The 24,260-nt window shown below is 40.9% G+C and overlaps 2 protein-coding genes across 4 annotated transcripts; both read left to right on the forward strand.

Moving 5' to 3' along the window:
- Window positions 1-835: 835 nt before the first annotated feature.
- LOC132258513 (ras-like protein family member 10B) lies at window positions 836-10,818 on the forward strand. Its single transcript, XM_059755843.1, is given in 6 exon segments — window positions 836-1,072; window positions 3,938-4,060; window positions 4,744-4,854; window positions 4,955-5,068; window positions 8,325-8,392; window positions 8,459-10,818. Coding segments are annotated over 6 exon segments (774 nt in total). The 3' UTR covers window positions 8,580-10,818.
- Window positions 10,819-11,385: 567 nt separating this feature from the next.
- Window positions 11,386-22,370, forward strand: LOC132258806 (fructose-bisphosphate aldolase). 3 transcript variants are annotated; one of them, XM_059756291.1, is made up of 6 exons: window positions 11,386-11,625; window positions 13,512-13,662; window positions 13,734-13,977; window positions 17,774-18,393; window positions 20,632-20,706; window positions 22,042-22,370. In XM_059756291.1, the coding sequence occupies exons 2-6, from the start codon at window positions 13,528-13,530 to the stop codon at window positions 22,135-22,137; spliced, it is 1,170 nt and encodes a 389-aa protein (XP_059612274.1). In that variant the 5' UTR covers window positions 11,386-11,625; window positions 13,512-13,527; the 3' UTR covers window positions 22,138-22,370. The 3 variants fall into 3 exon arrangements, with proteins under 3 accessions (XP_059612274.1, XP_059612272.1, XP_059612273.1); XM_059756289.1 differs by lacking the exon at window positions 20,632-20,706 and having other exon boundaries at window positions 11,391-11,625; XM_059756290.1 differs by lacking the exons at window positions 11,386-11,625; window positions 22,042-22,370 and adding an exon at window positions 12,956-13,058 and having other exon boundaries at window positions 20,632-21,112.
- Window positions 22,371-24,260: the final 1,890 nt, after the last annotated feature.

The raw sequence follows: 24,260 nt of genomic DNA on the forward strand, positions 1-24,260 counted from the left end.
GCGATTATCCAACTCTCCCACTTTCTGGCCAGATCTCTTAAAGTGCGGTCATTCTCTTCAATTCTTCTGCATATGCTCTGGAGCAAGTCATTAATTATGATGGCAGAAAAATGTCTGTGGATAACAATAAGATCAATGATGTGCGAAGGGGGAGAAACATAAGGAATTAATTAGGAAATACTACGTTAATAGACTCACACATGGCTATGCGTACATAAAATACTTCAATACGACTTTCCCCAACTAGCAATATTCCAATGTTTATATTGTACACAATGCTATTGGCACTATGGAAACATTGCGTCCAAATAACAATATATGCTTCACAGAGTATTTATCCGCTCAATGCAAATTTCCTCGCTGAAATCAAAGGCAATTGATTGATCACACAATCCAGTTGAAATTTCACCATCGCGATGATCACAGGATCAGCATGATAATTTGTGTGTGAATTTCATGTTCACAGGAGCATCTTCTTCCGCATTATCCCCACCATCACGCATTTATATGCAAATTTATGTCACTTTCACGTGATTTATGTACGCCTCCTCGGAGCTTTTTTCCCATCACCCAGAGACTGTGGCGCAAGGGCACAGAGATAAGGTAATTAGTTGACAATTTTCTGACTCAACTTTTGAACAACAGTGCGGAAAATGGGGATGTAAAATGTTCAACTTCCAACTTGTGATAAAATGCACATTACCATAAGAATAGTGACGTGTGAAGCGAAAGTGCGGCCCGAAGGTGGATCCAATGCGTGAGGCGCAGCGCGAAAGGCGAGGTGATTAGGCTTATCGTGGCATCGGCAGCTGAGATTTATTCACCGCGGCATAATATGTGGAATATTTCATCGCCCACGCACTCGGAGTCACTGCTAATTGACAATACGTACTATTGTGACTATGGCATGGGCAAGAGCAAGTTGTGTCTAGGTATGAAAATACATATTCAAAATAGGTGCAATTCAGCATAGCGAATCACTCTGGAGGGACCAGAGCCTCCCTGGTTGCAAGGCCCCCTTAAAGCGGCGTTTTTGGGGGCCTCGGGTGTTGGAAAAACCAGCCTCTTGCAGGTAAATCATGAGAAAAACCCCTCATTTGCCATTCTCTTTAGCAGTGTGTGCGCGTGTGTGTAAACACTGGGCTTGATGAGGAAAAAATTGCCAATTCAGAAATTTCGCCCTTCGAGAGATACAATGAATAAATTATTTTTCTTAATTATGTATACAACAAGATTTTCTTGGGATGAATTTTCAAAGAAAATTTTCTGTCATTTGACAAATATTAATTTTGGGGAGGGAAAGCGACTGTAGACATCGCCACAAGCGGCCAAAGAGATCGTGGGAATTGTATGAATATTTAAGGGAAAAGTCAGTTGAAGAGACATACTCCGCCTTTGTCCCACTTTTCCTCAATTCCCCCTCACTTTTCCACACCCCTTCCGACCATCGGGACGCACAAATATCAACCAAGGACAGTCGATATTGAAGTGGGAAGGAGTGGTGCGCCTTTCAATTAAATACCAACGGAGATTTTGTTGTGAAATTTCCCATTTATTGCACCTGACACTTAATTAAATGCCTTCCTCTTTGCATCGCTTTTCCGGAATGGCGAAATGTCCCTATGATATTGCAGACAATCGAATATTTTGCATTGACAATCTTTCTCTCCTTTATTCATACACAAAAGATCCGTTCTTAACTCTGAATAGCTCTAAAGCGATCCGGGGAAATCTTTGTTAAATTAAGGCAGATAGAGAAAATTGGGGTTGTAGTGTTGGCAGAGAGAGGAAAGTAGAAGCTGAGGAAATGTGTTTTCAATTTTCTTGATGGCATTCTAGCAATTTTGTCTGTTTCGAAATGATCTCTAAAGCTCACCGTGGGAGCCCTATATATTTTCAAATTCTATACACATACACATCCCTTAATAGAATTCTCTCCATTACTTCGTACCTCCTTCTTCGGAGCTCGATGGCATTCGGTTAAAGCAGTCTGTGTATGTTATTAAATTTTCAAAATTCACCCAAACTGAAGCGGAAAAAGAACAATTTTCCCCCATTTGTCAAGGACCATTCTCAAACAGTGTGAAATATTTCTCCATTGAAATGTAAATTGCATTTCGCGGCAATGATTTTAAACTGTTTGAATTGCGGTCTTGACTTCACATGGTAAACACATATCGCAAGTGTTAGAGTGCAAATTAGACAACATTAGTGGGCAAATGAAAGGCGTTTTGAAATGGGCGCAAAATTAATCATATTTCAATGGATATTGTTGTTCATCTGCGACGCAAATCATCGATTGACAATATACTTCAAATCCGAAGGCTATTATTTGTCGATGAAAAACAGTTGGGGGCATTTTATTCATTTTAAATGATACTCTCGATATATCTAAAAATGGAAAGCACGAGCAGAATACACAATGAGTGTCTTTTCCACTGGAAATCCTTCTTATGTTCTGCATCTTGCCAATATCAATCACATTGAGAAATTTTGAGACATCAATTTGATCAATATACTTGGCAGGATTAATATATCAATGAAATTTGAGCAATTTTTATCAATATTCGGAGTCATAAAGCATACAAGCACAGTTCATTTTCACTGTGTAAAATATACTCACCGTAAATTTGGGGGCTAAAGTGCTGGGAATTGCCTTGGAAATTGCATTTCTCTATTTTCACTGAATAAAACAACGCCCCATATATGCAATGCGAATGTGCCTGACAATTATTAAAATTTACAGCAACTGTTGGATTTTCCATTTGAACAGAGCAAGTGATAAAAATGGTTTTTATAGTTTCACGTAGAAAAAAATTCCCTTTATTTCACTTGGCACAAATATCACGAATAATGTCCAGGATATTTACAATATTGCTGCGCTGTTTACACATAAAAAAAATCACGATATGTTGCCAGATACATAATCATAAAAATCCCTCTCACCCCTCTATTGTTCTTTGATCTTCGGGGTCGGCAAGGGTAGCCATAAAAATCTGTGCCTCGAGTGTGCATCCTTATACAACAATAACATGTATTTGGGAGATAAATAGAAAAATCCACAGGGACATCAATCATTCACTCTGCCTGCTTCCGTTCCAAGGCGCTCCGCAGCATTTCCGAGAGATGCTTTCGTCTCCCAAAGCACCACTTCCCACGCTCTTCCTCTCCTCTTATGCCGAGCATTCACTTCTGCGGAAATATTTTTTTGGATATGAATTTGTCAGTTGATGGCACAACACACACCCTTTTATTACAGCGACAGAACAATTGTTTTATACTCCCGAGAATGAACACCAACCGCACCATCACCTTAATACTTTGCGGAATCCCCTCACTGTCAAGAGCTGACAAGCACGCGTCTCGGGGCTCGAGATTACTTCTCACCTCGCACCCGATCAGCACCCACTCCCAATCTGGAATTTATAGGCATACACACAACCCCATTGAGACCCGAATTAGGCGTGTAGCAGCAACTATGACAAAATTCCAACGCTCCAACTCCGGATCAACACCAAATTTATTTATCTATGCAGAGCGAAAACAGAAACAACAAAGCGGAAGTTAGGCAAACAGATGAGAAAGGGGATTGAGCGACAGTGTCAATAATTTTGAATCCATCTTCATCATATCGTCTATTTGGGAATGCTTCCTTGTCACCAAGGGTATTATTTCGGGTGAGCAATTCGATCGGTTGTCCCAGGATTTGGGGGTGTTTCAGGGGGATTTCTCTGCATTGGCACAAATGCACACTTGCGATACACGATTATATCTGATCATTCTCATTGACAACAAATTTGATTCCCCGCATTGAGATTTCACTGTGGCACGAGGAACCCCACGAGATTCCGAAATCATTGTCAAGGATGAAGAGTCAATAGAATTCGCTTCATATTTACGGCTAAATTCAGTGTCACGCTCTTCTCTTTCGCCACAGCAATTCTTCAAGCATGACTTTAGCGGGCGTCACATTGCGACGGGACGCAGGAACACATACAGAAGCTGCGTGGTGTGCGACACAAGCATTCGCGAGCTGATAGTGTTTGATATTCCAACACCGGTAAGAACAACAATTGAAATCCCCATTCTTTGCAAAGCCCATTGATCCACATTCTCTGGCCGAAAAGACGTGAAGCACTTTTGCACCATGAATGAGAGCTGTTGGAGTCTTTAAATAGAATTCTTTTCCCCAGAGACACACTTCAAGTCATATAATTTATTCACTGATGGATTAGAATTCGCAATTATGTGTATATTTTCAGAGTGTCTGATATATAATTCAGGACATTTTTTTTCGTTTAAATCGCCAGTAGAATAAAAGAAATTGTCGCATATTCAAAATATATAACTTTAGAAACAGACTAAAGAGACTAACCTTTATTGACCTTTGCTTTAAGAAATTGCAAGAAATGCACTCATTTAATAAAATGGAAATGCACATATATAAACTGTAAAGTTCTTGAGTGTGTCTGCTAAAGTACTTCTCTCTATTGTTTGATATCAATAGTTCAATTTAAAGTTGAATTTTCATTGAATCTTCTGCATGCACTCTAATTCTCGGAGAAATTCTGAAGAGGTTCATGTGAAGTTAAGCAAACTTGCGTCATGCAGTTTGTGCGATGTGACTTCTCAACTTCAATTTGATGCAATTCAATCTATTATCGTAGTGTGAAATTACAGAAAAGATGTTAAAGTCAAATGTCGTTTGCTAAATAACATCACATTCGCTTGTATCTTCCGCAGAAACGCTTTCCAACTGATAGTCTAATGGAATTTAATAACGGCTACTTAGGCTTAAGAAATGTCCATGCTTACGTTTTGGTCTTCGATATGGGCAATCTGGAGACATTTCAGGTGAGTCGAAATTTCCCATCTCACAGCACATTGCGAGACTTGTCTTGAAGGTGAAACTTTCAATTGTGTAAATCATCACATTTTCCACCCTCTTTTGCAGTATTGTCGCTCGATGCGAGACCAAATTCTGGAAAGCTTCAGTCATCGTGATTTTAGCATTATGGTAGTTGGTAACAAATTCGATTTAATTGCCGAGACAAATCCCCATTCACAGGTGAGTGTCAATATTGGTGCTCCTCGAGGGAATCCTCCTCCTATTGCTCCTTGCCTTTTCAATCGATTACACACTCTATTTAATTAATTATTGCTCATCGATTGGCTGTTATAGTATAGTTTTGCGCTATTTCCCACCAACAAACACCCGCACAAGTGCCGCGCGAAGACGCAGTGAAATATAATACTTCTGCCAATAAATACCGTATTGTTTGCTCTCCGGAAATTGGCAAATTATTTTCCGATACTCACTCTATTATTGAAATTAATTTCCAGGGTGTGGGCGGAGGGCAAAAGTTTGTGGCGAGATGGATCGCAAATCAATTTATTTTGCGTGGAATTGTGCGTTCCTCTAGGAGAAACGCCGGGTGAAGTGTCGAAGGAAGAATATCGAAGAAAATCCACAATAAATCTCCCAATTCCACCCTTCCTCGCACACCCACTTGTGTCATTTAAATACGCCCCAAAGACGTTGATGGTTCACTGTAATTGACATGGTGGGGAGAAAGAAAGAAGGACTGCAAAAGAGTCCAAGATTATTCAGTATACAGTTTGCATATCATAATTTCTCAGCTGATATTAATGATGATCAAAATGTATAAAGTGATTTAGCACAGTTAATTCTGTAATTTCTTGGGATAATGAGCTCATGAATGCTGTGCAATAAAACATGGCAGCGAGATAAATGTCGGTTGACTGGCCAAGCCTAAAGAAAGCTCATAAATTGGGCGCGCAATGGCTGCTGCTTCGCCCAAGGATTCGCCAGTGAAAAATCGCCAGGAATTTACGAGGCCATCAGTGGGTGTCCACCGCGTGCTTGACCTCTCGTGGCCCATGCATTAACGATGTCCTCTGAAGACACACTATTGCCCAAGTGCGGGCGGCTGGGGTATAAACCACAATTAAAGCTTAATCTCGCCATTAACTGCTGGGTGACGAGAATGTGACCATGAGGAGTGATTTTTCGAGGTGGAGAGATTTCTGCCGCAAAGGAGATAAGTGAAATTCCACTCACATGTCCTGGAGATATTTAATTCATCAGCATTAAGTCGAATTTCATGGGATATACTCGGCAATCACAGCGGCAGACATAAATTTTATTCCAAAGGCATAATTTTAAGCACACAGATTGATTATCCTGGACGAGAAGCTCAGCGTCCTAACTGATTGTTAACCTAGTTTGCCGATTTGCTACCCAATGAACAATTTCCCAAATTAATCTCAGCCACTAACTCGATTGTGGGTTCCGTCAGAAGATGCATTTCCGAACCAATTTCATATATACAACCCAAAGGTACATCTAGGGTTTCAGATCAATAACTTAACAACATACGTAAGCAAGGGGAATCCTCAAGAGTGTTTCTGAGGAGTGAAGGTGAAAATTAAATTTACTCAGCAAACCAATAAAATGTGTGACTGTTTCACTTCCACCGAGGATTCCCGAAATTCAAAGTTCTGTGAGAAGTTTTCGGTCTCCGCCCGTGGAAACAATATGATAGAAATGCTCCCACACAAGAAATGCCTCCCAAAACTTGTGACCTGAATGTGTGTGTTTGTGTGCGAGTGTGTGTGTGGGGAAAATTGAAAATCTCCAAGTGTACTATTTCAAAAGGAATCTCAGAAGAACTTTTATACTCAATTTTCAATTTCTCACTTCTCAACATCGTCAATTTGACGCTCGAAAGCGGGCGATAAGTTCATCAAGAGAGGTCACTTAAGTTATCCAATTTAAATTTCGCATAATTCATTAGTCGGTGAAAATGATTTGACTGAGGAAAGTGTGAGGAAAATATGCAAAACTCACATGCGCGCATCGTCTTCTCTTTCCTCAACAAACTGCAATCAATAAAAGTTCGCAAAGAAGCTTCAGCATTATGTACTCAACAATTATATGACACTCAAATTTGTGTTCAAATCAATCATTCCAGCAAATCCACAGCCAAAAAGTTGTGATGGGAAAATTCTGCAATATTCTCATGTGAAAGTACACGTAATTTTCGGAAAAGTTTCCACTCCTCCTGGCCCAGCGAAAGTGCTCACGCTCTGTGCAGAAGATTAAAAATTCCATTCCCTTACGAACAGGCAAATTGACCAATTTCCAGCAGCGTGAATTGCCATCGGAGCAGCAGATACATAGCAATAATACTCTCTATTGTTCACTCTATCTCTCACTCCGTGAATATCCTGCCGAATCCCTATTACACAACATTACCAGCACTCAATTCATATTCGTCCGTGGGAGAGTCGAAGTGGCAAAGACATGGAATGAATAAATAATAATAAGAGACTGCTGAAAGCATCCGCGAACGAGATAAAAATAAACTTTATAGAGAAACACACAAACTTACTCTGTCCTATTGGTGAAATAATAAGACACAGAATCGAAAAATAAGCTCTCCAAGAATACTTTCCCGAACATGTTTCACTTTAAGTGGTAACGCTTAAATATTTCACAAATTTTACGCCAAATTTATAGGGAAGGAATGCTGTAGTTATTATTTGAAAAAACGTTTAGCTATTCTTGCTAATAAATACCGCAAGCGCAATAATGATTGGTTGTATTTTATAGTGAAAAAGCTTCTGGCAATATATGCATAAGTTAGAGCTTTTAATATGCACGCCTTCTAATCGATAGTGGGAAACGTTTGAGAGCATTCAAAGCAAAGACATTTATTATCAACCCAGAAAAGGCGATCTATATAAAGAATCCTAAGTTATAAACTTCTTATTGCGATTGATCAGCACATAATTGACTAGAAACACTCGAACTTTTGTGGATCATTTTCTCCATCGATCGGTGATATTAATTCATTTATGAACACCTTTTTTAAAACCTGTCAATTGGATGAAACTAATTTATTTCCATGATTCGTTCATAGTTCTTCAGCATTCATCCAAACTTTGCAAAATTCATTTTTTCCTGTGTAAAAAGTTTCACTGTACAAATATTTAAACTATTCAAATGTTGCGCGGTAAAGTGTGGAAAAGCTCTTTCCAGTTTAATAAAATGACAATAGAGTTTGAGAGCGACATCAAAACTTCTCTTTTCATCACCACTCATGCGGTTTTCGTGTATTTTCACCCATTTTCACATCAGTGAAATACGGGAAAATGCTAAGAGTACGAATTCTTTTATAGAGTGTTTGAGAGAGAGTTAGAAATTTAACCCTTGGCGATCATTTTGAGGACGTAGAGATTAAGGTCTGCGGTTTCTGAGGCTCAGGCCATAAATTCTTTGGCATTCTTTCTGTTTGCAGGAGCTGAAGGATATTTCCACCCTCGTGCGGAAACACTGGAGGTGTGGCTATGTGGAATGTTCCGCCAAGTAAATATACCATCGATTTTTCCTCACCTTCCTCGTCAAAACTGCTCAACGCCGCAATTTTTCCAGGTTCAACTACAAAGTGGGCGATGTTTTCCGGGAGCTCATGGGCTGCACCATCACTGGTGGCTCCGTCGGCAACGAGTTCATCCAGTCCTCCCGCGGCAAGAGCAAATGCAATATTCTCTAAACGAGCAGACGAGGAATTCTGTAGCTGACATTAACAATAATACTCGACAGCATAACTGATATATTTCCAAATGGACACCAATTCTGTCCCTCTTTGGGGCTCTTTTTGCTTCCTGCCTCCTCGAAAACTTCACTCCCACACCAGAAATGCAGCATCAGCAGCCGCTCTCGAGGAGACACAGCAAATAGCACTAAAATGTAAATAGCCAGAGATACAAAAGCAACAAAACCACAGTGTAATATAAATTTGCATTAAGACGGACATAGTAAAGTGCACACATAGTGAAGAGGCCACAAAAAGGAGGAAAATACACACTCTCAAATGAGAAACATACAATAATTGTGAATATTTTTAGATAACGTGTTTGAGGTAAAAGCAAAACGATAAAGGACGAGGCAAGGAGTTAGAATTTCTTGTACATACAACAATTACATTAGGCGAACAACAAAATGCTGATAAAAGTTGAATAATTGATTCTAGATGATATGAAAATTCTTGTTGGATTTTTATGTGATAATTTATAACAATATATTGATAATCTAATGGGCGATAAATTGAACAAAAGAGGAGCTCAAATATGAACGCACAAATTGCTCCAAAAGAAAAATAAGACATGAGTTATTGGAGGAAGAAGGAAAACCCGTGAACCCCACCGGAAAATGTTCGTTCAAAAGATTTAGTGTTAAGTCAAAACTACACGGCATTTAATATCCGGTTAAACTCACAAGATCGATGTGCCAATTCTTTCTCTGATTTTCACTCATTCTAAAAAAAATCCCTTCTAAATGCAAATGCACATATTATGCGACTTCCCTGAATCGTCACAAAAGTGAGAAGAGAGCTATTGTAAAAGTTTCATTAGTGGCAGAGCAGTTGAGAGTTTTGAGAGTGTTCTCTTTCGGGTTTTCCTCTTGTTTATTGGGAAACTCATCGCATCCACGAGAAACTTTGCATGGATAATTTTAAATACCCTCTGAATTTACTGCAGGAAAGGCAGGAAATTGCACTAATTTATTCATCTCCTCAGAAATAACGAAACATAAGTTGAAAACACTCTTTAGCAGTGCACTAAACTCTGGATAGTGAGTTTAATCAGAGAATTGAGTGCAGCATTTCACAGAATAAAAAAAAATTAATTGAAGACTATTAAATCTGTGTGAAAATCATCAACTCTGCAACATAAGCATATGAATTAGTGAGGTTTTCAGTGCGAAAACACAATAATCATGCCCAGCAACAATTCACAGATGCTCAAAACGGAGGAAATTGTGCAATTTCTTTTCCCTCACAATTTTGTGATTTGTCATGGAAATTTAATAAAATTACTTCACATGTGACTTTCATTGTGAGCCAGAGAACACACACAAAAAAGATGCCGTGCTTTTCCCACACAGAAAGAGCGAAGAGAAGAGAAGAAGAAGTGGGAGAATTTTGCCAACTTTTCAGCTTAAAAACTTCCCCTCGATTTGAGGGTGAATCGTGAATATCATGCAAGTCAGTGGAGTTCTGATGGAGGGAAAATTATCTGAGATTGACGTGGATGATGGAGAAGAGATAGTGAAGCGTGTGCAAGAGTGTGCGAAGAACTAGAGGAAAAGTGGAAGGAAAGCGCCGAAGAAAAAGGGAAAAAAAACTCATAGGTTGTTTATTTACACAAGCAAAAAGGTAGATGAAGCGTAGAGATATGCAAATGAAATAAAAAATGCTTGAGACAAGGATTTAGACGCGAAAATAGAGTGATTATTTTATCTCTTCCATTGCTTCATCCGAAAAACTCTGAGAGAATCACAGAAAATCAATAAGCCGGAGAATAATTTGAGCAATTACACTGTCCATTTTCGATACCTTAACCCACTCCTGTTCGATTAATTGTCTTCATTGTTTATTGAAGATCGTGAGAAAAGACACTGATGTGAAAAAGGAAAATATCCAACTTTTCCCATGTTGAACAATTTCAAGCCGGGACGTTTCATATTTCAGTGCAAAGAAATCAATAAGTCACCGCAAACACCATCAATAAATAAAATCTAAGCGATGATGGTTTCTTTCCAATAAAAAAAAAAGGTGAAAATGAAAATATTATTCTTCGTTGCCGAGATTCTTCTTCCCCACTATCCAATTACCAAGAAGCAATGTTACAAAAAGAAATAAAGAAGAAACAACAATGTACTCAACATGTGTTATTCACGCATTATTGCGAAAAAATAGTGAAAAATAAATGATTGTTGCAATAAGAGAATTGTCATTGATTGCCAGCGTATTTTCACCTGATTATTTCTTCCATGAAATCCGCTTTTTCACTTTTCAGGAATTGAGCAACAGTGCCGTTAAATTACACGACGAAGGATGTGCGTTGGATACCAACTTTACGACGTGTTTGGTGCGTAAGTAATTATTTTGTATTTTTATTGCCTCTCTGATCCCAAAAGAGGCCAGCAAAGCACGCGTGAATCGATTCCTGTATACCTATAGATAACACAGAAGATATAATGTTGTGGTTCAATTCATATGGAATGGATCTGCTTGGCTTGGCACAATACCTTTAAATCCATAAATAATCAATAAATTTAAGAGCGGACATTTAGCATTATATATGGAAATTATATATAATTTTCTACACCACTCAGAGTGTATTTTAACCCCTCTCAAGACTTCAACAAGTGAAAATGGGTCAGCAGAATGGATTTATTCCCATGACACAATGTTCCTCATTGTCTCACTCACCTTTTGAGGTGCTTCAACAAGATTGCGGATAATTTTCCCTGCTCTGTTTCACAACTTTTGTGCTCAGCCATAGTGAAATTACAGAAATTAAGAGTCTCAACGTCTAATTTCAAACCAACTCACTGGCTATGACGCGCCAGAGGTCGCTGCAGGCGCCCAGATGTTGATGATGCGTTGACAAGACCGTCATTGTGCAAGGTCGAATTGTTGTCAGTGAACAGCGAGTTCCCGAAAATCTCTTATCAGTTTCACTAATTTGCACGACCCGGGCGCACGGCTTCCAGAAGAGGTCACGCAGAATTTTCACAAAACACCACTTACAGTGAGTACAGCTTCATTCAAGTACTTTTCCACCACGTCTCGCCTCTTTTCCACGGCCGAGGGGTTTCTAAATGGTGTGACAGAGTGTCCTGGAGTTTCTGGGCGTGTTTCGGAGCCCCGCTTTGATTATTATTCCGTACGTGACTCGATAAGGCCGGACGCGGAGTCGGAGTGTCTTAAAATGCCTTTTTCGCCGTCTGGACTTTCGCCACGCGGTGCGAAATTGCACCTCTGTGTGACCTTTTGAGAGCAGTTTAGACTTGAACACGTTCCGGTGACGAAATCGCGTCTGAAAATGCATCAATTGCGTCTCTGCGACGTCACGACTTTCATTCTCGACGCTCTCAAGTCTTTATCTTTCCTCCTTCACACCCTCGCGCGTCGAGCAGCCAAGCATCTTCCGAGAGTATTTTTAATGCCTCACTCCAATGACCTTTATCAAGATCACCGACAATCACGCGGGCTTGAGAAAAAAAATCTCTGGGCGACATTGAGATGCAGCGCATGGGAGAAATTCCCCGAAGGTCAGAGAGAAATTCCTTCGGCTCTCCAGAAGTCAGACTGGTTTGCTTTCCTCTGCCACACATACTTTGTGTACACGCGGTGTCTTATCGCTGAGCGTCCGGGAACCTTGGCTCTCGGCAGGCTTTCTGACCACTCCAGCAAGTCGGTTTCCATGCCACGCACACACCCCCGGATTCCGCCAATCTCGGCGCCGGATTCCGTGGTCTTTTCCATGCCAAAAACCAGCCGAAAGGTCAGCTGGAGATATCTCGTGGTTTATTTTTGACTTAGAGAAGGGGCACTTCATTCCACCGGCGCTTGTTTTTCACCCAGAAAACAGACACTTCTGATAAGACATTGCAAAACCACTTAGGAAATTGATAACTGCACATAATAAGGTAATTAGAGCACGAGCGCTCATTTTTCACACCGCAACTGATTATGAATTATCAAATATGAAACGCGGGGAGACTTTCCGACCGGTAATTATATGCAAAACGGTGTAAAAATGATGGAATACGGTTAAATCCAGCATTGAGGAAGGTCAATTCTTCCTTCCACTTTCCGATAAATTTATTCAGCATTCGTTATTTTGTCACTTCCTGGCCACGAGAATTAGATGTCAAGAACTAATTCACTTTTGCTTCAGAAATCTCTATTCATTTATCAGAATATTCTTATGTAAAATAAGTAAAAGTCCGATCAAATGACGAACCCCTTTTGACTGTCGAGTCACCTTTTTTGCAATAGACGAGGAAATATTGAAATTACCTCCAATCGCTGAAAAGAGCCAGATTTCTGGACTTTACACAAAACTCCTCATAAATTTCGTCATCTGACGCGTCACGGCAGCTCGCGAATAAATTCCGCATCTCATTCATGAGGCCGCACAGTAACGGACAAGCATTGAAGATCGCGAGTACTTTATTGGTAAGCGACCTAAATCTTCTCTTTGTTGGCATTCCAGTCAAGATTGTTCCCAAATCCCAAATTTTCTGCAGATTTTTGGGTGTGGAGGAGTTGTCAGGGATTCTTGAGTGGTCTTTTGTGCCATTAGAAAAGTGGGTGGATTTTTTTGCACACGAAAAGGCGTATGGGCGTGTGTCTCGGCTGCATTGTTATACAAAGTGTGTCTGTGGTCAGTGATTCAAACGTGCTTTTCTACAGTGCTGGGCGCGTAGTAAAATGGGAATAACATTAATAAATTAATGCAAAAATATTTCTCCTATGACTGGCAACGGTGCTCCACTCTTGAGTACGATTTATCTCTTTGTGGGTCACAATCCATCAGAAGAACTATAAAATCTCTTGTCACAGCTGAAGGACAGATTGATGAATAAAGTGTGTTCGGGCGTCTAATTTTGGGATTATGTCCTATTTCAGAGCGTAAAGTCTCAACATGACTACTTACTTCAACTACCCATCCCAGGAGGTTCAGGATGAGCTCAGGAGGATCGCCCAGGCCATTGTAGCACCCGGCAAGGGAATCCTGGCTGCTGATGAGTCCGTTGGCACCATGGGAAAGCGCTTGGCTGTGAGTTTTCCACGCTATTTCATGGATTCAACAATCCTCTAATGAATCTCTTGTTCTTTTGCCTTGTGCAGGACATCGGCCAGGAGAACTCGGACGATGCTCGTCGCCAGTATCGCCAGCTGCTCTTCACGGCCGACGACAAGGTGTCTGAGAACATCTCCGGAGTGATTCTCTTCCACGAGACGCTGTACCAGAAGGCGGACGACGGAACATCGTTCGTGGATCTGCTGAAGAAGAAGAACATCATTCCCGGCATCAAAGTGGACAAGGGTGTCGTTGACTTGTACGGCTCGGAAGGCGAATGCACAACTCAAGGTATGTTTTCGCACAGATCTCGGACTAATCATTATTTATAGCCCAATCTCAAGTTTCCCATTCATCATCGCGGCGAGCGCGATGTGGGTGAAATGACCCACTTTGCGACTGGAAGTGCGATGATGCTTTTATTTAAATGCGCACCGCTCGACTATAAATTCCGCGAGAGGACAAAAAGACAGAGATTCGCTGAGGTGCTAAAAATCCCCCCGAAAAATGTTCTCTGCTTGCGCCACACATTTGCGTGTGAATCTAATGAAGAGGCATGAAATGCCAATTGCGGGATGGCGTTGTAAATTATGTATTCAGTCCAACGCTGAACCCGCGTTGTACCTAACAAAAAAAAAGCCAGCGTCTCTTCCGAATGGCAAAGTGCCACAGATCGAGGAAAAAGCGCGCACTCCTTTATGCCTTCGCTTTGTCTCACTTTGCGTGTGTTGTTTCATCGTGGTCAGAATTTGCAATAGATTTCCTAAAAAATTGAGTGACGCAACTTTTCGTCACTTTGGCATTTCAAGCATTTTAACCCTTGAACGCGTTTATGAGCGAAATGTTAATTAAACCGCCGCGAGATATCAATCGTGTGACGATAAATCACGTGCTAGTCGGCAGAGAATCTCTTCCCCAATCAATCAATGTGTGATTGATTGTGTTTTGCGCGATATTTTCGGGAAAACGTGTCGCTTGTCCTTCCAACTAATGTCTCAATCACTTTTTGACTATTGTTGATGATTTCTGACCAACGGTCATCAACATATGAGCTGTTCGGAAGCACAGACTTAAGAGCTTCGCACAATACTTAGCTTCCGTTACAAATCACAGAAATTCTCTATTTTATGGATGATAAGAATACGAATAAAGATACGATGTTCCAATTTAATTCACGTGAATTCATTCGCCAGAAATGAAATTGGGAAATGAACATAGCTTTGAACTAGGAAAAACAATGGAGCAAATGCACACGAGTGGGCGTGGATTTCGAATGGGCGGAGCCTAATTGACTCTTTCCAAAAGACTTTCCTCACGGGAAGCAATTAAACAATGGTGACATTATGCTGTAAATGATACGCCATCATTCCACCGATTTATTCTCCATAAAATTTCCTTATCCGCGCTATCGCGTGATGAATGAAAACAAGATTGCCTCCATTAGGAGAGAAAACATCTAATTACATTTGTGAGAATGCTGCAATGGTAAAATTCAACCCAATTCCTTATCATTCTATCGCACACTTGAATGTCAATAGCAGAAGTCACTTTGTCAATTGAGCACAAAAATAGAATACATCTTCTGTTCTCTCATTAAATATGTATCTCTCCTCGTCGACTGATTGCCACTTCGTTTCTCTTTATTGGCTTCTCTGATTTCCACAGAAAAGATCACCCAATAAATTTCCACCATGATTAGAGGAGAGAAGAGTTTTAACCTGTTTATGTGCGCTACCTTTCTGTGCTGGAGCACAAAAGATTGTGACTAAGAGTGTATCGAGAAATTTGCACGCGGTTTCACTCTTCCGTCATTCCATTTGGGCCGCATTATTTGGCCCCGGAGAATCCATCTGGAGAAAAGCTGCATGTGAATGCAAAATCTCACTTTGTCTGCAGTTTAAGAGAAATATTCAATGATGATGCATCAGGCAGAGAAACACGTGTTCCTGTCTCAGTTTGGAATCAAACAGCGCGCCTTTGTGATTCCGATTTTGGCCGCGTTCATTGACTCATGGCGATGAGAAGAGATTAATTGATTTTATTTATTAAACTATTGTCTGGGCAACATTTATGGCTCGATGGCGGTGTCAATCAATCTGTATGACACAGAAGACCGCCAGGATGGCTTAAACAGCAGAGAGATTTGTTCATGTGACATCGGCATTTGAAATCGCGGGAATACCAGAAACTTTACACTATCAAAAATTTCATTAGATTGGGTATTTCGAGCGAGACTGCGATGATTTCATGGCCAAACACCCACACAGCCATTAAACATTGGCGGCAGCATTTGATTCTCTGAATGTCTAGCGAGAGCAAAAATTAGCCAGTTGATTGAACAGTTAGAAATTGATTTCCAATCAATGACATTTCTGTGGAAATTCAGCTAAATTCACACACTTTTTCCACCAATTCTGTCTCTGTGGAGTCTCAAGTGTCTTTCCAAATCCTGCCATTGATGGCGATGCTCTAAGAAAAGTGGTAAATATAGCAAGTTAAGATATTTTTCTACGAAATTCCCTGTGATGACTTTCCATCTGCAATCAATAATTTCCCAGTCTGTCTTTAAACATGTGTCAAATGATTGGAAATTCCTTCTTGAGCAGAAGTCGTAAAGCTTAGACAGTGTTTTTTTCAATTCGTCTGCAAAATCGTTAGACTGAAACGCGGAAGAATTGCGAATCTGGTCGCACAATTAAATCACCCTCACTTTAAAAGGCAAGCGAGAGATCAATAAATGAGCTCATAGTGAAAATGTGAAAATACTATACACCGAATTTAGTGGTTTTGAATTGGTATCCGGGTGTGTTTTGCGGTCTCCTTTCATCGCCAAAAGTCCATTCATGAAAAGCCACCTCTTTTCGCAATCAAGGAGACTTCTGAACAGATGAATAAAATGATTGGCCTTCGAAACACTGTGAAACATTAACGAATATATCAACAAATGTGATACCAGAATCCCCACATGCGACAGGCACTCTTTCATGTTCAACTATCCATCACAAAATCCCTCACACTCTCAATTCGAAATGTCACCGTAAACAAGCTGAATTGCAGTGAGAGGAAAATTCACTCTCCTTTTTTTACGGCGCGCTGCACAAAAGTGAATTATTCACGGCGATCATCGAGATAATTAATAGCCGTGCTTCCCGACATTTTTTTCTCTCTCCATTCTTCTCACTGCGCGTCCAATAAATCTCTTCCGAGAAAATCATCTCCTGTTCACTGGATCTGCGTCAGAAATCCAGATGAAGGGAGGTTGAATGCATTTCGAGAGCGCGATCATAGAAATTGTAGACAAATGCGGCGGTCTCGTATGATAAAAATAGCACAAAACACGGTGTGTAATTGATCTTGAGATGTGATCGCCGCTTAACCCTTTCACTGTCGGCAAATATTTGCCGCGCTATCAGTGCAAAACACTCGATTGATCGGAAGTGTAATAGCAGACTTCAAGGAAGTGTTTTGCAGGTAATTTCAACACGAAGAGACAATTTGCTCAATTTGTTTACAATGAGAATGAAGAACTTGCACAATTGATGGAACAATGTGTTGATAAAGTATAATTTAAAAATCTCATTATGTACTTAAATAAAATATAAATTGATTTTTAATCATTTCTGTAAAGATTACTTCGAAAAGTCCTTTTTCCGTTTTTCTTAGGCTAAATTTAAAAAATGTGGTTAACATTTCACAAGCACAATGTTGATTCGAATTGTAATTGGATTAAAGGTATAGAATTGTAGGTTTTATCGTGAGATTAAGAGCACTTTCTGCAATCTTATCTAAGTTAATAAAGAAGAGGCGTCAAATTCTGGCATTAAATTGAATTGCGAAACGATAGATCGCACTGAACTGCGTGTATTTCGAAGCAATTATCTTAAACATCATGTGTCACTTGTGCTTTTATGATCTCACTTGAGGCCAGCACGTGAATCACATGAGACTTAAAACCCCTTTGAAAGAGATTCTCTGTGTAGAGACGCAATAAAGCGGGTCTGTCGTAAAATAAGTGTGTTTAACGCATCACCGCATGAACAGAACAAAGTTTGCAGAGATTTATGCTCAATTGCCACCCACTTTGCAGGTTTGGATGACTTGGGCGCGCGTTGCGCGCAGTACAAGAAGGACGGCTGCGACTTTGCCAAGTGGCGCTGCGTGCTGAAGATCGGCAAGAACACGCCGAGCTACCAGGCCATTCTGGAGAATGCCAACGTGCTGGCGCGCTACGCCTCCATCTGCCAGTCGCAGCGCATTGTCCCGATTGTGGAGCCGGAAATTCTGCCCGATGGCGACCATGATCTGGACAGGTGCCAGAAAGTGACCGAGACCGTGCTGGCGGCCGTGTACAAGGCCCTCAACGACCACCACGTGTACCTCGAGGGGACGCTGCTGAAGCCCAACATGGTCACGGCCGGCCAGAGCTGCCCGCGCAAGTATACACCCCAGGAAGTTGCCCTGGCCACCGTCACGGCGCTGCGGCGCACCGTGCCGGCCGCCGTGCCCGGCGTCACCTTCCTGTCCGGTGGACAGTCGGAGGAGGAGGCCTCTGTGCACCTAAGCGCCATCAATCAAGTGGCTCTGCTGCGGCCGTGGGCGCTTACATTCTCCTACGGACGCGCTCTGCAGGCGTCCGTGCTGCGCGCCTGGGGAGGCAAGAAGGAGAACGTCGCCGCTGGACAGGCCGAGCTCATCAAGCGCGCCAAGGTGAGTCGCTTACTTCCTCTTGCTACCTGCTTCCCATAAGAACCATCACAGCGCAATGGCTAAGCGTTTTTGTCGCTTCTCAATGACTTTGAGTGGATAATTTTCAGCAGAATGCGAATACGTTTCTCTCTGCATTTCCCTGTGCAGGAGTTGTAATTGCCAAGGGGGAGATAGTATGGTTTAAATCTGCACAGCAATGTCTGTTACTGCTTGAGGCATCATTATCAAATCTGGGTTCTTTACTACATTTTCCCATTTGCTTGTGGTTCTTTATACACAAATGCTCATCTCAACTTCGCAGTTGAAATGTTTTCTTAAGCTTTGTGGACAAAAATTGATGTTTTCACAAGTTATTCAGTCACTAATCTCCCCCTTGATAATTGCCAAAATGTGTCCCGCATGAGCTAAATCGCACTCACGGCGAGAAAAAATGAATCATACATTTCCCCATCATAAACCTCATTAGCAGCTTTGGTGTGGATGTGACTCCTTGCACACGTTCGCTCGTCATATTCTTTTTCATCATCGCACGTTTGTTTATTTAATTAGAAGATAAATAGCAGCATTTAGCGACGCGGGCGCAGGAGAGTCGCGCCAGAGAAATTGTATCAAGTGCAGAGAAATAATAAGACCACCTCATTGACTTGTCCCGCGCGCCAATATGCGGAAGAAGACAGTGCAATTCCACGCGCTAAAGGTTACTGTCGGCAAATGCATACAATTTTGGGATAATTCCACTAACAGCAATAAGTTGTGGCGCGCTATAAATAGCCAAGAACATTCCCATGCGCTGAGAATTCGTGGAATTTCACTACTAAACTGCTCTCAGAGTGCAATCATTGAAAAATCAGTGTGAAGGAAATTCCACCTAATATTTTACCACAACTCAATTATAAAGCTTCAGGGTGAAAATTGCCTTGTGTATTTTGCTTTTATGCCTTTTTTCCATCCGCTCAGAAGCAATTTACTCACGAGACAGAAGATAAATAAACTTTTTCCGGATTATTGCAATTCTCGGCTGTGTTAATTTCTTAATTTTTACCACATCTCGATACTTTGCGACGATAAACAGTGGGTTTTCCGGAAATTATTGCGACATTTGTCTCTAAAAGATCAAAACAAAAGGTCTCGAATTGACTTTGAGCGGTGCTGAAGAGAATTCTGATAAAGTGTTTCTGGAATGAGTCCAAAAATGAGTGTGAAAAGATAAGAAAAGCAAGATGATTTCGGTGCTGAATTAACCTCGGGTTGAGAAATGTCTCTCTATTCTTCTACTGTGCGATTGATATAAATAGAGAAGACAGATTTCTATATTTAGCTGCTTATTACTTTTCATAATAAATCAACGCTCAGAAAGACTGTCCGTGTCCGACAGTTTGGATGAATTTGCACAAATTCAATGTCAATTTGGGAGAATGATTTATTTGAAATTAAGAGAAAACTACAAGATTACAATGTTTTGATGCATATGAGAATGTCTCGTGCTTTCACGTGCAGAACATTTCTTGCGTGTGGGCGGAGCATTTCGGTGGGCGGAGTTTGATATGCTATAAAGGTTATATGTTTATAGGCTAATATCCTTTATTTCCTCCCTGTAGTAAAAATTCACCTATTTTCAACATATGAACGCGAATAACAAGATTTAAAAACGATTAAAATACATTTTTAGTGCAAAAGCTCACTGAACGACTGGTGAAGCAGAAAGGCTTTTATGTCTTTAATCACTGTTTATGTGAATTGCACTCACGACGTACAAAATACAATTTATGTCTCATTCAGTGGCTAATGACTAACTCCTGCTTTTGGATAAACAACTTATGCTTGCTTGAGTGAATTCTTTGCTAATTTGTCGAACGAGGTTCATTGCTTGTAGGCAAAACACGGTGAGAGAGAATCAGTTGATCGTGATTTAATCATTTTGTGCGCTGAGTGACGAGAGTCAAATATTGGGGACGCTCTTGTGTATACACATATGTAAACATTGTCACATAAAATCACATAATTGGTGGTGGTAAAAGTCTTTGATGTTCACATGGGTTCTTTGCACATCCCGGAAAAGTCTGCTGATGTACACAGCATCGCACCTCTCCGGTTTTACGCTAGAAACAATTCTAGTTCAAGTCGTAAATCATTGTGTGTTATTTTTTCACTCCATCGTTAATCTGTGCTTCAGAACTGTTTTTTGGCTTAAGAATTGATTCACACATTTTATAATTTATTTACGTCCTACATATACAGGCAAATGGATTGGCTTGTCAGGGAAAATACGAAGCCGGTTCAATTCCCTCTTTTGCGGCTACAACTAGTCTGTTCGTTAAATCTCACGCCTATTGAGCAAAAGACAGAAAGACACGAACACGGAGACGCTGTATTGGAGACCAAATTGGACGACTGGATGAACACACTTTTCTGCACATAGAGTTTGGCGACACACAAGACGCACACAGACAGCAAAATCCACTAAATTATCAATAAACACAACAATATAGACACTTTATCTATGGGTAAAAAAAATCCCCATTGACGTCTTCACACGCTCTTTCAGCCTCTGTATTGAACATTTTAGCACTGCGCCTTACAACTTTTATTTTACAACTATTTTTCCGTATTGCATGTAAATTAGTTTGTTGTCTTTGCTACTTAAGACGATCTGCTGTGTAAGAATTCTGTCGAGAAACGTCCAATTGGTTTGCAAATACACAACAAAATTTTTCTACAATCTGTGTTTCTCTATGAATTGGCTGTTTTTTGTTATCTTCTCGCCTTTGAGTCGCTAATTGATATCCAGAAAAATGCACAATCAAAATTTGCCCAAATTTGGTAAGTAAATTTGCTGTTTTCTTCGCTGGTAGACAATAGATTGAGATGTTTGTCAGTGCCTCAATTAGTGGCCTTTAAGAAGTCTTCAAAGCAAACCCACTAACAAGCCATCACTTATCACTCACTCTAATCATGAAAAAAAGTAGCCTGCAAAAACGCACTTTGTGAATTTGACTCGTGGAAAACAAAGAGATCATTTCCGGACGCTGAAGAGCGAATTTCCGCGTATGCTTTTCCAACGAAAACTCCGCGCAAAATTTCGCTCACACGCCAACGTATAAACAGATGAGATAAATACTGTCGAGGATTATGTTTTAAATGATTAATTGCGCGCTGGTTGGATCTGAATTTCCAATAATCGGGACTCTGTGTAAATAACGCTTGAGCTAATAATACCATCTTTATAATTGTATCCGCCAGAGACAATGGCAGTAAAATGTCATGTCGAGCATATTCGCAAGCTTTGCCGGAGATGCGAGAAAGTGTGCCACTCTTTTAGAGCTTAATTGTTTTTGTATTACTATTGCGGTCTGATGGCAACATTGAGTGTGTATCCTTGCACCAGATAGCAATTCAACAAAGTGTGTTTTCTCTCAATTTCGCCGGGGTGGATCAATCTCGAGCTTCAATGTCACACACAATTGTCTCTCCCAACGACAGTCGAGATGAAGAGCAATTGCACACAATTAACAATTGAAGATTGGAGACTGATAAACCCCTTATCGTGATATTTCGCACATTTCACCAGGAAACAATTGGCATGGAGCGTGAAGGTTTCGTCTAAACGCTTTTCTCTCTCTCTTCCCACTCGATCTCTTCCATGCACAGGCCAACGGTGACGCATCGCTGGGCAAGTACGTCGCGGGCAGCGTCGCTGGCGCAGTTGGAGATGCCACGCTCTTCGTGGCCAATCACGCCTACTAGAGAGATGCCAAATCTTCCACCGCGACGCCAATCGGCGGAGTTTAATGACCCCATCGAGAAATCCAGCGGATTCGTAGGCAGTTTATCATGTTGGCGAGTAGATATCTTTGGCAGAAATTTGTCGCCCGCTGAGGTGGAGAGACAAGTGTCGTATAATTATTTTTAAAATGTGGAATAATATTGTTTAATAAATTATTTAATCAAAAGGACAAATAATATATCATATGGAATTATACTGGTGTTGTGAATTTTCATTTTTCTGCTCATCGAAGGACTTTTGAGATGACTTCGATAGATATTTCAGAAGCTTTCCCTAAAGCTGTAAAATTTTTATCAATTCTTGGGACTTTCAGGTACATATAAATATCTGTATTTTTCTTTTAATCCTGCATGGGAAATTCAAACTCAAATAAACCCGGAAAACATCACCATGGACCAAAACTTTACATTAAATTTAACCTTAGAAGATAATAAAAAGGGAATTTATAGGCAAAAATGTGAAGTCGAGTCATGCTGATCACATTTACAGACAAAAATCAGGTCTGGAATACCAACTGAGAAAACTTCCCGGTCAGAGAATCTGTAGCAAAAACAACCTGGCGCCTCCACTTGGACAAACGCGGCGTGACCTTATTTGCAGAGTCTGTTGGCACAGTGAGTGCCAGAGACATTCCGGGGAGAATTGAGGAAATTTCTAAAGACAGTGAATGGAGCCTTTGATTAATCGCCTGCACCACTGGGTGTATTTTTCCCAGACCCATTATCAGGTCACTGCCTCTGACTTGCCATTGACATCGGCTTCTGCCAGGTCAAAATCCCACCGGCTGGAGAGCGTGAGCGCGCCGCGGGGCGCTCAGTTGTGAGATGCTGAGAAAATTAATCACCAGTGACAATCTGAGGATGGATTCATATGAGACCATTAAGATAATTTGATTGGGAAGTCACCGTCGTTTCTTATGCAATCCGCCAAATTTACCATCAATCCTCAAATGTAATTTAATTACGTTCGAGAACCCGATGGCTTCGGATTCTCGTTGGGGATTTGGCGTCTGTCCAAGGCATGTCATTAAACACACATAAAATATTAAGTCACGCAAAAAGTCGATTCATATTGTTGGCGAGAGAGAAGCACAGATGGAGAACTTTTCCCCCCCGAAAGCGACAGATCATCAGAAGATTATTTTCGGTTACCTTTTCTCTGTGCCTCCTTTTTCACAGTTTCAGTGCATAGTTTTAAATAGCCCAGCCAGCAATTTGTCAGGCTAATTAACCACCCACAGGATGACGATGTGCCTCATGAGTCGCGACGGGAAATGGCGAAAGGATGCTAGCGGATGAATGCATGCAGTTTTCGAGTTTTATCACAAGTTTGCCTTTTATAAGGTGTAACGATTGTTGAGAGCATAAGACTCTCCCTCAGATTGCACTTTTAGAGTTTCCCCCATGGAAACTTTACAGAGAATCTACATTGCAAGGAGGAAAGATTGAAAATTAATTAGAAGTGAAAGTTGTTCAGCTCTCTTTGAAAGCTCGTTAAAGACTCTGCAAGAGTGGAGAAATTATATGTGTACATAAGGTGGCTTTTGTTCTTGTTACAAGACTCCTAAATATAATCGAAGTCAGCTTGATTGGAGAGCTTTTGCACGACAAGGCGGATAATTTGATTTCAGTCCTCAAACGTGCAGAGGCCAAAGACCTGCTTTGTGGCACAGTGTTTGCAGTGGTGCAAATTTCCCTTTCACACATTGCAATCGCTCATCATTTGGCAAGAATTCCAATAAAAATTGAAAAGTCATTAATTCGCCAATGACACAGAAAGAATTCCGCTGCCATTCACTTTTAATTGAATTCCTTCTGCGTTCTCGGGCGGGAGTGTGAGAGTAACTCACTTTGGCCATTGCGTGTGCAGCCCTAAGATGCCCTCGCTGGACAGAGACATTGCGGACAGAATTACCGTCTCCTTCATTTTGTCCCTCTCGTGAGACCGCAGAGACGCATTATCCAAGTGCACGGAGTGAATTACGCTTCTAATTTTACAACCCATCTGACCTTATTCGTCGCAACACTTTAATAATGGCGTGGATTGCGGCGAGGAGAGCGGTAATAGTTTCTTAAGAGTGCAC

The sequence above is a fragment of the Phlebotomus argentipes genome, unplaced genomic scaffold (assembly GCF_947086385.1).
Source record: "Phlebotomus argentipes unplaced genomic scaffold, Phlebotomus argentipes genome assembly scaffold_4, whole genome shotgun sequence".
NCBI classification, from domain to species: domain Eukaryota; kingdom Metazoa; phylum Arthropoda; class Insecta; order Diptera; family Psychodidae; genus Phlebotomus; species Phlebotomus argentipes.

Excerpts from the sequence above, each read along its gene's own strand:
- LOC132258806 (XM_059756291.1), top strand. The coding sequence starts at position 13,528 with ATGACTACTTACTTCAACTACCCATCCCAGGAGGTTCAGGATGAGCTC. Across the intron at positions 13,978-17,773 it reads AGGCGAATGCACAACTCAAG|GTTTGGATGACTTGGGCGCG; the intron begins GTATGTTTTCGC and ends CCCACTTTGCAG. Across the intron at positions 20,707-22,041 it reads CGGCTACAACTAGTCTGTTC|GCCAACGGTGACGCATCGCT; the intron begins GTTAAATCTCAC and ends TTCCATGCACAG.